This window comes from Takifugu rubripes, chromosome 16 (genome assembly GCF_901000725.2).
Source record: "Takifugu rubripes chromosome 16, fTakRub1.2, whole genome shotgun sequence".
Taxonomy (NCBI): Eukaryota; Metazoa; Chordata; class Actinopteri; order Tetraodontiformes; family Tetraodontidae; genus Takifugu; species Takifugu rubripes.
The window spans coordinates 7,844,645-7,857,351 of record NC_042300.1 but is presented as its reverse complement, the minus strand read 5'-3'; the positions used below and the strand labels follow the sequence as shown (position 1 = coordinate 7,857,351).

Below are 12,707 nucleotides of genomic sequence, written 5' to 3'. Positions count from 1 at the left end.
TTCTCCGGGGTTTACCCAACAGCAAACACAAGATGAGCTGAGAGGGAGCCGTCCAATATATGTAGTGCCGTGTTGTGCATTGATCATCAAAGACTCTTACGAGGATAAAAGAACCATTAGAGTCTGGTCTTTGATGAACAAAGCAGCTTTGATCCAAAGCACATCAATCAACGTGGCGCTATGAATATTGGACGTCTCCCTCTTGGCTCATTTTGAACCTTGCAAATCTCTGGAACTGAGAAAATCTTTTTGGAAAGACGGAAAATCTAAGTGGGGACACTTCATCATGCAGCCCAACACCAGGAAAATTGAAGTCACAATCAGCAACGTGGTGGCAACTTTCAGGACCGGGTGCCGTCTCGACCTGCACACCATCGGCTCCAAAGGAAAGAATGTCATCTATAACACAAGACAGGGGGTGAGAGAACCCTCCATGAGTGCACATTCAGGTGGAGAAAGAACAGCAGCTGATCCCTTTCTTTATTTTCCAGAAAGTCACGATGCAACTGCGCAAGCCCAGGATAACAGCCAGTATCTGGGCTTCTGGAAAGGTGATCTGCATAGGAGCATCAAGGTGAGCCCCCAAACCTGCTTTTCTGATTGCTGTTTCCTTCTGTTCTTATTCCTGCTCCTTTACTTCAGTGAGGATGAAGCAAAGATTGGTGCTCGCAGGATAGCTCGCTGTCTGCAGAAACTGGGCTTCAAGGTGAGAGTTTCTTTGATGTTTCTCTGCCAGATCAATGCTCATACTTTCATGTTGGTTTGGATTTAAAATTCAACCCGTGTCCATATGTTGACTCGCCACATCCGTGTCTTTGTCTCCTCAGGTGAAGTTTTCTGATTTCAAAGTTGTGAACGTGATGGCCGGGTGTTCCATGCCATTTAAAATCTCCCTAATAGACTTCACAAAGAAGAACCAATTAAATACAAAGTAATGTAACATAAATAATGTAACATGAATTGTGTTTTCTACCTGACTTGTAAACTAGAAGAAAATGGGGTTTTTTGATGCAGGTTTTATATTGTTTTATTTGAAGTGCTGCCTGTTGACACAGATAAAGACAGGAGCACAGTTATAACAGGAAGGTTCAGAGTTTGGTTCAACATGTTTACATGTGTCTGGGTGGGTTTTTCTCCAGGTAGCAATACACAAGCATGCATATTATCTTGATTGGACACTGACGTGCCCCAGACTGTAATTGTTTAAGTCGGTGGTGTGTCAGACCTCTGGGGGGTGTATTCCTGCCAGTGATTGCTGGGATCAACAGTCTGATGGTGACATTTAAGCCTTGATTTAAGTTTATGTGTTTCTCAGGTATGAACCAAAGCTCTATCCGGCTGCTTCGTACAACGTGAAAGAACCCAAGGCTACAATAAAGGTGTTCTCTACTGGCAGTGTCACAATTTTAGGTACTTAACAAATGCAGTTGGACTTTTTTGTCCATCTTGGAGGCACATGTGATTTTATTTTGAACTATTTGGGGACACTTTTTTAAAACTTGTTTTTACCCCAATCTGTCCATTCAGCACCAAGCGTGGTCAACGTGGCCGCAGCTGTTCAGCACGTCTACCCTCTGCTGTCAGAGTGTCGTAGACCCCTGTGAGTGACGAGCAACACACACCAGGAAGCACCTTACCTGTGGATCCTACTGCTGTGTTTCCGTCCAGTTTAGATTTAACAGCACGCACATCTCAGTTCACAAGAAACATTCATTTTTGCACATTACGTTGTTTTTTTCTGGATGTTTTTTTTCGTTCTAAATTTGTTCTGTGGGTACTGTGACATGACACATTTTAAGAGGCTACTATTTAGATTCAGAAGATGGCGACGCTTCAGAGGCATCGCATTCAGAATAAGCTCTTTAGATGGAGATGACACACCTTTTAAATGTTCTCGGCATCAGATTCAGGCTGTGTGTGATGGACTGCCATCCAGTGTATTTGTGACACTTGAGAGTTTTTGTATTTTGTATAAAAACAATAAAAGGTAAAAATGATTAAAATGACTCTGTGCCTGTGATTTTCACTTTTTTCTACTGGGAATACTTGAGCAGCAGCTCTTCAAAAATTCTCTCAACAAATGTTTAATATTTTCCTTCATAATAAATCTGATCCTCCATTTCCACAGTGGTGTAGCTTGTTTATCAGAACTGGAGGATGTTTGTGCTGAGGCCTCTGGCCCATCACTCCCACCCCAACATGACTTTACCCTCAGCCTGGCTTCAAATTATATATGTACGTGTTGTACTTTTGGTCTGTTTTGACTGCTTATAAAACACTAAGTATAAAATGATCTCTACATCTTTTGGTTTCTCCTTTTTAGCGAACTTACTTCTTACATATTAAAATATATTTAACAATTTTGTAATGTACATTATGATAAAACAAATGTATAGAAAATAGAAAAAAAAAACATCAGCTCAGAGCCCCCACACACTGCATTTATTGAGTGAACACTCATGTGTATGTCCAAGTTCTGGCCTCCGTGTATGGTCTTCCAATTCCAAAATGCGTGTTCCCACTGCAGGAGTTTCCGGTAAATACTGGGCTCGGGAACGTTGGAGGAAACGTTCCCCTAACGGCCCTATAGGGTAGGACCCCTGGGCGACGTGGCGAGTTTTTCCCCCACGTATACCAGGTAAGATTTCTGTGTCAACCGGACTGTTTTTCCTTTTCCCTTGAAGACTTTTCGCCTTCTCTCCATGAGGCTTCTTCAGACCTGAACTCGCTGAGAGCAGAGCTCGGAATTACAGCCCCGGAGGACCATTAGCATGCTAAAGATCTGCTCACCTGAGAGTCGTCAGCAGTAATTGTTGTGTAAAAGTTTCGAGCCGCCAAAAGCAACAATAATAAGAAAGAAAACAACGAGGAAGGAAGAAAACACGGAAGAAGCTGAGGCGGTGGATTTGGGATTTCCGACAGGTCCCTGAAGTATGCATGTTCGGAGTTTTGCCCTGGTGACGTTTTAGTTCCGATCTTTGTCTGCAAGCTCTGTCTGCCTAGTAAATATTTGTAAATATGAGTAAACAGCACATGCTGTTGCTCATAAAATAGTAAACCAGACAGGCGGTTGCTGGTTTTTGTGCGGGTGTCCATGGCGGTGGATGCTGTGAAGGAGAGGAGAAGCGCTGTCTGATAGGCTGAGTAATCCTCTAGCCCAACCCCATTTCTTTCGGGCCGAGCCAGGACCTACCGTGAAACAGGTATTGGGTTAGGCCCCTTAAGAGTTCCTGCAGCGGAGACATGCACCTGCCCTCCGCAACACACGCCACAAATTGGGAAACTAATCCAAGTGGTCCTTAGATGAAAATACCCTTGATTTCTGATCTTTGATTAGCAAAGAGGCTTTGTTTTTATCTACAAATACTGAGCATGTCCCTCTCAGCTCACCTTATCATCATGATAGTCCATAAATTGCTGCAACTAAATATTTTTGGACAGAAAATCCAAGTGGGGACACTTCAACATGGAGTCCAACAATGAGGGAGAACTCGACGTCATAATCTGCAACGTGGTGGCAACTTTCAGGACCGGGTGTCGTCTCAACCTGCACACCATCGGCTCCAAAGGAAAGAATGTCATCTATAACACAAGACGGGGGGTGAGAGAACCCTCCATGAGTGCACATTCAGGTGGAGAAAGAACAGCAGCTGATCCCTTTCTTTATTTTCCAGAAAGTCACGATGCAACTGCGCAAGCCCAGGATAACAGCCAGTATCTGGGCTTCTGGAAAGGTGATCTGCATAGGAGCATCAAGGTGAGCCCCCAAACCTGCTTTTCTGATTGCTGTTTCCTTCTGTTCTTATTCCTGCTCCTTTACTTCAGTGAGGATGAAGCAAAGCTGGGTGCTCGCAGGATAGCTCGCTGTCTGCAGAAACTGGGCTTCAAGGTGAGAGTTTCTTTGATGTTTCTCTGCCAGATCAATGCTCATACTTTCATGTTGGTTTGGATTTAAAATTCAACCTGTGTCCACAAGTTGACTCACCACATCCGTGTCTTTGTCTCCTCAGGTGAAGTTTTCTGCTTTCAAAGTTGTGAACGTGATGGCCGGGTGTTCCATGCCATTTAAAATCTCCCTAATAGACTTCACAAAGAAGAACCGACCCATTGCCACGTAATGCAACATTACTGTCACCCTAACTTATGAGTCCTGAATTGTGTTTTCTGCCTGACTTGCAAAACTAGGAAACATCTGTTTGTTTGTTTTGTGCATATTTTATATTTATTTGATCCCCGTCATGGTTTATTGATCCAATATAATATTGTTTAGCGGTGAGGATATGCTGCCCTCTAGTGGTGCAGTTATGCTTTGCAAACAGATGGACATGGACCCAGTTTGTCAATGCTTTTTGATTAAAAAATAAATCCAAAACCAAATGAATTGCAGTCTGTTGGAATAAATAAAGACAGCAGCACAGTGGTGGTGTGTCAGACCTCTGGAGGGTGTATTCCTGCCAGTGATTGCTGGGATCAACAGTCTGATGGTGACATTTAAGCCTTGATTTAAGTGTGTTTATGTGTTTCTCAGGTATGAACCAGAGCTCTATCCTGCTGCTATGTACACCATGAGACAACCCAAGGCTACAATAAAGGTGTTCTCTACTGGCAGTGTCACAATTTTAGGTACTTAACACATGCAGTTGGACTTTTTTGTCCATCTTAGAGGCACCTGTGATTTTATTTTGAACTATTTGGGGGCACTTTTTTAAAACTTGTTTTTACGCCGATCTGTCCATTCAGCACCAAGCGTGGTCAACGTGGCCGCAGCTGTTCAGCACGTCTACCCTCTGCTGTCAGAGTGTCGTAGACCCCTGTGAGTGACGAGCAACACACACCAGGAAGCACCTTACCTGTGGATTCTACTGCTACGTGTTGTCAACACAAGGCTGCGTCCTCCTAACATGACCAACGACGTCACTTCATCTGCTTTTAACAATTTAATGTCCTCACAAGACTTTTTGGACTTCCTTCATACAAAAATGTTGTTATTGTTGTGGCTGCTGTGATTTTTATCACCTACGGCCACCAGTGATTTGATTCCTCAAACCCAACTGAGCCTCAGTAATCTTTGAGTCACTGTTTTATTTTTTTTATTTCTTCTGGGTGTTTCCACTCAGATGAGTTCAACTGTTCAATTGATTTTGTGCCACCGGAGAACCTTCTGTGTTTCTGTTCAGTTCACATTTGTGTATAGCGGCAAGCAGGAAAAGAAAAATGATTATTTTTATGACGGCTGGTTTGTTGTACATGCATCCAGAATTTTTTAAAAAAAAGCATCAGCTTGTGTGTGATGGACTGCCATCCAGTGTATTTGTGATACTTGTATTTTATTGTAAAAAATATATATAATAATAATTTAGAGAGTGGTGGTGTTATTAGGCTAACAGCCATTAGCGACATTCTTGTTATGATTGTTCTCAAACGCAGGACGTTCCCGCCGGTCCGATCACGTGATCGGCATTTGAGGGCGCATTCAAATATACGGTTGGCTCATTAACTTCCTAATTATAATCATTATATTACAAATAACATACCCACATAAGCAACAAGAGCAATAAAAGATTACTGACAACGGCAAACACCGAAACATAATCAAACACCCTCCTAATTTCCGTACATTGTTAAAATTCTCATATATGTTTTGATACTGTTCGATAATAATTAATAATAATAATTAGTTATAGCAGCATTGGGCGGCCTTCACACGCACATTAGCTGAAATATCTGCCAGTTCCGAGTTAGGGACAAAGTTTCACAACTTTTCAAGTATACGAATACCTGGAACTCCCTGTCACCAGTAGGTGGTGCTATAATTATGACTCAATATTAGTCATAGGTCTGTTCATTGTTTCACCAATGATTTTAAGTTCGTTAAAATAAAACCCTCTGCACACATGCTCAAATACTGTCCACAGCAGCTTTAATTTTAATTTAGTTTTAATTGTCACAGCTTGAAACTGAAGCAAGACAGAGTAAATTAAGTGCCGCAATTTAGTGTGTGCAGAGGAAAGACAGTGATGTAACACTAACGGGAAGGCATTTACAACCGGTCTCTGACCCTCTTTGACCTTTAACAACCAGAGCTGAACGCTGACAAGACAAATTCATTATTTTCTTTCTTAATCACTTCCCGCGTGATCACCCTGAAAGTCCTTTGCAAAAAAAATAAAAATAACAGGAACCTGCTGTGATTGTGAATGGTCCAGAATTTAAAAATAAATATTTACATAAGATTCTCCATTGCATAATCAATAAAATAAAACTACTAAAGGCTTTTCATGTATTAAACTGTAAAGATTAAAGTGAAGTATACGTGCATGTTAACTTTGTGCAAAAATAGCAAAATGCGGCAGTCAGTCAGAGATGTATGCATCAAAATGTGTACTGGGATTACTAACAATTCTTCAGTAATAAATAATATAATTTAGGTAGCTGGAGTGATCTTTTTTTTTAAAAAAAATTGCATCAAATAATTAGTTAATTCCAGTTTGATGAAATCTTGTTGCCAAAAAGTGAATAAAAGCATGGGAAAATAGAATAGTAGTTCAGTTCACCCGCAGCTCTTCCAAATCTGATTTCAGGGTTTCTGATATGAATTCTGTCAAACTCCCTTTTTTTAAGCATGAATCCGGGGTTGAATGCCAGACAGACAGACTGCCGCAGGTTTCCGTTCAGTCCAGGTGGAGCGGACCGTCCTTCCGCATCGTTGAGGTTTTGCCGTTTCCTTACTTGAGTCCTTTCGCCGTCGTCTCTGCCGACGTCATCGGACTCCCCTGAGGTTTTCTCTCCCTGCACAGCTTCACATTGAGATGATTCCTGCTGGAGCAAAGAATAGAAAAAGACCTGAGCAGTGGTTTTGGCGGCTGCACACGTCGGTGAACGCTAAACTCACTTTTTGGCCAGTTCTTTTGATATCTCCTCCAGGGTGAGGCCTTTGGTCTCCGGGACACACAGAATGACAAACACCAGAAGTGCAAAACACATGGCAGAGTGGAAGAACATGATGTTTGGAACGCCAGCCTTTTCTGGGAAAACGAAAACAAGCAGAGAGAGGCATCTTACTAGTGCACATATCGGTGATGATGCATATTTACTCAGTTTTAAAAGCACCAAACCGACAGGAATGACAGCTATTTTATGTAAAAGTGGTGCACACACCTGTAATTGTGAGAAAGGTCATGGAAATGAGCAGGTTGGTGGCCCAGTTGACAGCTGCCACCACAGACACTGCTCTGCCTCTCACCCCCATTGGAAAGATCTCACTGATGACTACATACACCACTGAGAAGACAACAGATGAAGGAACAAAGACAACAAATCACGCGTGGCTTCAGGGTAAATGGTGGGTGCAAACATTTGGCAGGTACTTGTGTGTAACTCTTTAAAACTCATGGCTACAAAGAGGAAGTGTCAGGCAGCAGCTTACTTGGTCCGAGGCTGACGGAGAACGCGGCCACGTACACCAGCAGGCTAATCAACGAGGCTATCTTTAGTGAAGAGGCTGCTGTTTCATTGCTCTGGCTGCTGTTAAAGTCTGCACGGGTTCTGTTGATGTCCCACGCTGAATCGGTGTGATTCATCATGGCCGTACTCTTGCACAGGCTGGTCACTTGAGTGTGGCTTCGCATTGTCAGTGTACCCAGCGTTATCAGTGCCAGACCCATGACGACGGCGCCGACGCACAGGAACTTCTTAGGTCCCACGCGGTCGACCAGCAGCACGGCCGGTATGGTGAAAACCACTTTGACTATTCCCAAACCTGTGGAGGCCAAGGTCGCCGCAGCAACGCTGTTGAACCCAACACTCTTAAGGAGCGGCGAGGCATAAGACAGGATGTTGGGCTGACCGGTAACTTGCAGAAAAAAAAACAAGGCCACACCTGTTAGCATCCGGGAACGTAGGTTGGCACTGAACAACTCCATGAAACTGTGCCCAGATTCCTCTTTAAGTCCTGCCTGAATGTCCCGGAGCTCAGTTTCCACATACTCATCCATCCCGCGCCGGATTCTGACCAGCACGCCCCTGGCCTCCTCCACTTTATTTTTGGTGACAAGGAAGCGCGGACTGGGCGGAAGGAAGAGAAGCACGCTCATCTGAAGCAACGCCAGTGGGATTACTAGTCCAAAGGTATATGCCCAGCCGTGGAAGACGGTGGCGAAGGCGAAGCTGCAGCTGAATCCCGCCATCACGCCCAACACCACCATCAACTCATACAGCGTTACCAGCAGGCCCCGCCTCTCCATGGGCGAGATTTCTGCAATGTATAGACACGCAGCCATCCCAGACAGCGCGATTCCCATTCCCACTATGACCCTTCCAAGGATGAGGGCAATAAGCGATGTGATAGCAACGAGGATGACGCTCCCTCCGACTACCATGGCGGCACTCAGGATCAAAGAACAGCGGCGGCCGTAGTGATCCAGGACGGGACCTCCAGCCAGGCAGGCGATGAGGGCGCCAACCAGCTGGGAGCTGACCAGCAGTTCCTGTTGGCTGCAGGAGAGAGAAAGAACATCCCGCAGCTGCAACAGCACTCCGGAGGTCAGGCCCAACTCGTATCCCAGCATCAGGCCGCTCAGAGAGGCGGCCACAGCTGCCACCACCACCAGCCAGCTGCAGCCTGGAGACAGGAACAGCACGAGTGAGTCGAAGCAAGTTATTTTATTGGAAGATTAGATTCACAATCTTTAAAAAAACAAACCCAAAGTGAACTCGCTGAAGCCAAATCTCACATTTCAGACACAGCATTCACAATATTTTTTTATATTTTACGTATTCTAAGGATCAGTAATGGCTATATGAATGAGAAGGTCACGTGGAAATAAAAATTTGCCGCATTCAACCGATTTCCACCAAATTCCAAAGACATTTTTGAGAAAATGGGGCATTGGAGGATTTGGAGTTTAAAGTCTGACCTTTTTTCACATTTACTCTAATCTGTGAAATACACTCATTCAGCTCAGATGAAGATCTAATCGGTAGCAAACCTAACAGAACTGAACCAGTGAAGCATATCTTTCAGAAACGATACAGTAAACAGCACTTTTCCTCATCTTTGACCACCAGTGTAGAAGCACGGAGGAGGAAAGAGCCATTTTCCATTAACCATTAGCATTACACGTTATCAGAGACACTTGGATCAGAGGGCAGAACTCAGTGGTCAATAAATCACAGCCAAAAACCAAAGTTATGATACACTCTGTGCTTTAAACTAATCATTAGGTGCTGACAGAGAGGAACTCGGGGTCAGATGTTCACAGGAGGAATGATTAAGCAATGTGTGTGTGAGTCTGTGTGTGTGAGTGTGAGTGTGAGTGTGAGTGTGTGTGTGTGGTAATTGCTGGCATGGCACACCCTGGCATATGTCCACATGTGACGATAAACCTTTAAATTCAACAAACTTTATCGACAAGCACATCGTCCACTAATGAGCTTAATTAGGACCACTGGTCAGTGCGACAAGCCGTGTTTAGCCAACAGTAAAGCTTCTCTAAATGAGTTCATACGTATTAGAATGAATGAGATATTTTAGCTGGATTACACCTGTATGGCGGCAGCAGGAGGGGGCGGACGGCTGATCTGATTGGACGACAGCAGCAGGAGATTTCAGGTTACCTTTTCAATTATTGGCTGCTAAACAACTGATTGATGTGTTCAGGGCCACTTTTGCCCCACACCATAGTTTTAAAATGAAAGGGAAAACAATAAATAAAGCGATTGTTTTGAAGTCATGAGCGTGTGGCCGGCATGGGCTGTCACAATCAGACTTTGTCTTCAGCTAAATGAACTTAAACATCTACATGCAAAACACTTCAGCCCTAAGATCTTTTCTGAAGTGGCCGATTTATGGAGAAACACCCAAGGAGGGACTTTATCCGGTCCATCAGGCCGGCCCAGTTCTGATCTGCAGGATGAAACTCACTTTGTTATTGAGATAAAAGTACAAAACTGCTATTTGAATCAGGGGACTGACATTTACACACACTTTGCGCAATAGTAAACCGATAAATCCAACAAACAGGTAAACATGGATACTTGATAGGACAAGTGACATGTGTTGATAGTGTCAGAGTTGTTCTCTGGGGTTTACAAGCAATGGTGAGGTGTGTATTAAAGTGTGGATCAAAATCTGTCCCAAATACATAAAACACAAAACTGTTTCTGTGCGTTCTCTCACCATCTTATGTGTTATTACCTCTGCCCATGAGCTTATGTGAGGGATGTTATATGAATGAACAGATTTTAACGAGATTTTTCAGGAAATCTTGATATTGGGCCAATGAACGCCTCATAAAATTTTGGGACTTTGACCTTGCAAAGATAAAAACAACCCACCTCCGGTGTTACGTTCTTCCTATAAAACACATTATTTGGGTGCACAGAAGATGATGAGATGCTGCCCCAGCCTGCACTTATGGTAAATAATTTAAATAACAATGTCAGTAGGATGCTGTGACACCCTGTCTGTTATGCGAGTGTGTACCTGGTCCTTTAGGTGGGGGCTGTTTGTGGGTCTCTGAGAAAGGGCCTTGGTGGTTAGAGGTCATCATTCTGGTTTTACTGCTGGGGTCCATGGTCTAAAACAAACATAAATAAACCAATATATTCAAGCCAAACATAAACGAAAAAGTGTCATTGGGTCCTGGGGAATAAATGGAGCGTATAAACCAGAACTCTTCCAACAGAAGCACCGCGTTTAATTCTTCTCGTACTTCGTAAACACGAGCTAAGCCTAACCTAACATAAATGCTCACTGGGTGCGGCATAAAAACATAGAGAACAAGCACAACATGGGGACAACGCTGACATTGTTCTCATGCTTAGTTTTGAACGATAAAGCTCCGAAAAGTGACCGAAAAGTCCCGAATATCTGCTTTAAACATCAACATTCACGCGGAACAGATGTTGGTTTGCAACTGTCATCGCGCTCGTCACCATACATGCTGCAAACTGAGTCATTGCAGCCTCCTATTATGTAAGGACCACAATTAAAATGCATTTCTTCAGGTAGTTGGCGTCCACCCAGCCTGAAAGTAGAAGGCCAGTGCTTCATTCTGGGGGGGGTTTAAGTCTTCTTCTCCAGAATACATGATGACAGTAGCTTTTCTCGCGGATTTCAGGGACTGCGTCCCTGTTTCTGGGCCGTTTTGCTGCTTTGGGGCAGCCGTTAATGTTGGAAACAGCTCCCAGTGAAGCCTGTCTTACCTCACACTGCAGCAGCGTTATTTGTCTTGGTTAAATTCCTGTCTGTCGTTCCATCTGCGTCGCCTTGCAAACTTTGTCTGCAGGACGGGACTCTCGTGTCTGCACACGCTTACCACTTACTTTGGCGAAGTATAATTAGGCCACGCCCACGTCAGCGCAACACACCAATAGGAAGAGAGGGGGCGGGTCCGGTCGGTGCGCACGTTGCCTTTACCGGAATTCAGTGTGTTTTTTTAATTAACTGATACTTTTCTGCATCGTTGTGTTTATTTTCTTTCTTCTTCTTTTTTAAAGTTTATGCACAATGTCGACATCAGCCCTGTGTTATGCAACATTGCCCGGCCCTTTTAACGCCATAAAGTCCGCAGCAATAAATCACACCTGTATCAATAGCACCGGCTTTCCCAGACCGCATGTGAGGCCCCATGAGGTTCAGCTCCGTTCCCCCTGGACCGACACCTGTCCCGATGCTTCAGATGTGACAGAATGTAACCATCGCGCTGCCTTTCCTTGTCCTACTTTTAGAGTAAACATGAGGGAGTGCACAAACTGGAACTGGAACCTGTCTCACCGGTGTGTTGAACGATAGAAAAGATTGTTTATAAACTCTACGTGTACAACAGGTAATTGACAAAAATAGGTTAACCTCTTTTGACCCACCCAAAAGAACGTGGATTACTCTTTTGATCCCCCATATCGAGCCGCAGCACTGTTAACCTGGGTTAACCAGATAAGAACAAAAACTCATTCCCACATGGCCCAGGCAGTATGGCTGGTTTGGAAAAAGAGCGTGTGTTGGCATTAAATAAACAGTTTTATTAAGTAAATTACATTCCGTTTCCGAGACACACTCTGACGTAGTTAACCGTATTTGCTGCGTATATACGTATATAGATTTTAAAATGTGTTCTTCTGCGCATAAACTAATTCAACCCTATACTCCTGAGATGATGCGAGCATACCTTGTACCAAAGAGCCCCGATAACAATTGAAATATAAAGCATCACATGCACACGCCTGTTTTTGTAGTGTTTGAGTCATTTGAAGCACCACAGAATAATGACCAGCAGGTGGCGGTGTGAGATAATGGCTGAGCTTTATTGTAGCGCTTTATGGCGTTTCTGAGTTTTCTGTCAATGTTTGCGTAGCTTTCTTTTGTATCCAGTATTACATTTTCCACTTTGACATTTGATAATAATAGAAAATATTTACCGATGATAACATTCATGATGGGCTAAAATGTTTCCCTCAGAAACAACATTGCTAAACTGTTGGATTAACAAGTGAAACTCTCAAAATTTTGGGTTTTTCTCCGTGAAGGCCTTTACTGTCAAATGAATCTGTGTGGTAGAACGCTCCGTTCACGGGAAGAAAAGGTCAAAGGTGGAACAAACAATCGCCTCCAATGATATGTCATACATCAAGTCCTCCTTGAAGACATTCCAGCAGGCTGATTTATGCACAGGCACCCCACCTTGAGGTCCAGTGGAAGGACATTTTCC

At 43.7% G+C, this 12,707-nt stretch overlaps 3 protein-coding genes and 1 long non-coding RNA gene across 7 annotated transcripts; 2 read left to right on the top strand and 2 right to left on the bottom strand.

Moving 5' to 3' along the window:
* The first annotated feature begins 235 nt into the window (after positions 1-235).
* LOC115252938 (TATA box-binding protein-like protein 1) lies at positions 236-1,942 on the top strand. The gene is made up of 6 exons (XM_029849417.1): positions 236-418; positions 492-574; positions 643-706; positions 828-931; positions 1,316-1,410; positions 1,528-1,942. The coding sequence occupies exons 1-6, from the start codon at positions 287-289 to the stop codon at positions 1,602-1,604; spliced, it is 555 nt and encodes a 184-aa protein (XP_029705277.1). The 5' UTR covers positions 236-286; the 3' UTR covers positions 1,605-1,942.
* A 478-nt stretch (positions 1,943-2,420) lies between these two features.
* Positions 2,421-2,938, bottom strand: LOC115252940 (uncharacterized). The gene is made up of 2 exons (XR_003891238.1): positions 2,791-2,938; positions 2,421-2,728 (listed from the first exon to the last, which is right to left on the bottom strand). It is a non-coding gene; the product is annotated as an uncharacterized lncRNA (long non-coding RNA).
* LOC101075838 (TATA box-binding protein-like protein 1) lies at positions 2,491-4,936 on the top strand. Of its 3 annotated transcripts, none has more exons than XM_003971656.3 (7): positions 2,491-2,638; positions 3,442-3,601; positions 3,675-3,757; positions 3,826-3,889; positions 4,011-4,114; positions 4,529-4,623; positions 4,741-4,936. In XM_003971656.3, exons 2-7 carry the CDS (start codon positions 3,467-3,469, stop codon positions 4,815-4,817), a joined length of 558 nt encoding a protein of 185 aa, XP_003971705.1. In that variant the 5' UTR covers positions 2,491-2,638; positions 3,442-3,466; the 3' UTR covers positions 4,818-4,936. The 3 variants fall into 3 exon arrangements, with proteins under 3 accessions (XP_003971705.1, XP_011610322.1, XP_011610323.1); XM_011612020.2 differs by lacking the exon at positions 2,491-2,638 and adding an exon at positions 2,816-2,931; XM_011612021.2 differs by lacking the exon at positions 2,491-2,638 and adding an exon at positions 3,070-3,203.
* A 143-nt stretch (positions 4,937-5,079) lies between these two features.
* On the bottom strand, positions 5,080-11,330 carry slc2a12 (solute carrier family 2 member 12). 2 transcript variants are annotated; one of them, XM_011612022.2, is made up of 6 exons: positions 11,206-11,330; positions 10,484-10,577; positions 7,427-8,620; positions 7,159-7,281; positions 6,893-7,025; positions 5,080-6,819 (listed from the first exon to the last, which is right to left on the bottom strand). In XM_011612022.2, exons 2-6 carry the CDS (start codon positions 10,572-10,574, stop codon positions 6,726-6,728), a joined length of 1,635 nt encoding a protein of 544 aa, XP_011610324.2. In that variant the 5' UTR covers positions 10,575-10,577; positions 11,206-11,330; the 3' UTR covers positions 5,080-6,725. The 2 variants fall into 2 exon arrangements, with proteins under 2 accessions (XP_011610324.2, XP_003971733.2); XM_003971684.3 differs by having other exon boundaries at positions 5,269-6,816.
* Positions 11,331-12,707: the final 1,377 nt, after the last annotated feature.

What these genes read in the sequence shown, in the direction of transcription:
- LOC101075838 (XM_003971656.3), top strand. Translation starts at nt 3,467, where the DNA reads ATGGAGTCCAACAATGAGGGAGAACTCGACGTCATAATCTGCAACGTG. An exon ending in TGCAGAAACTGGGCTTCAAG is followed by an intron (nt 3,890 to 4,010) that starts GTGAGAGTTTCT and finishes TTGTCTCCTCAG; the next exon opens with GTGAAGTTTTCTGCTTTCAA. An exon ending in TGGCAGTGTCACAATTTTAG is followed by an intron (nt 4,624 to 4,740) that starts GTACTTAACACA and finishes CTGTCCATTCAG; the next exon opens with CACCAAGCGTGGTCAACGTG.
- slc2a12 (XM_011612022.2), bottom strand. Translation starts at nt 10,574, where the DNA reads ATGGACCCCAGCAGTAAAACCAGAATGATGACCTCTAACCACCAAGGC. An exon ending in GCCCCCACCTAAAGGACCAG is followed by an intron (nt 8,621 to 10,483) that starts GTACACACTCGC and finishes TCCTGTCTCCAG; the next exon opens with GCTGCAGCTGGCTGGTGGTG. An exon ending in TCAAAAGAACTGGCCAAAAA is followed by an intron (nt 6,820 to 6,892) that starts GTGAGTTTAGCG and finishes TCTTTGCTCCAG; the next exon opens with CAGGAATCATCTCAATGTGA.
- LOC115252938 (XM_029849417.1), top strand. Translation starts at nt 287, where the DNA reads ATGCAGCCCAACACCAGGAAAATTGAAGTCACAATCAGCAACGTGGTG. An exon ending in ATCTGCATAGGAGCATCAAG is followed by an intron (nt 575 to 642) that starts GTGAGCCCCCAA and finishes CCTTTACTTCAG; the next exon opens with TGAGGATGAAGCAAAGATTG. An exon ending in TGCAGAAACTGGGCTTCAAG is followed by an intron (nt 707 to 827) that starts GTGAGAGTTTCT and finishes TTGTCTCCTCAG; the next exon opens with GTGAAGTTTTCTGATTTCAA.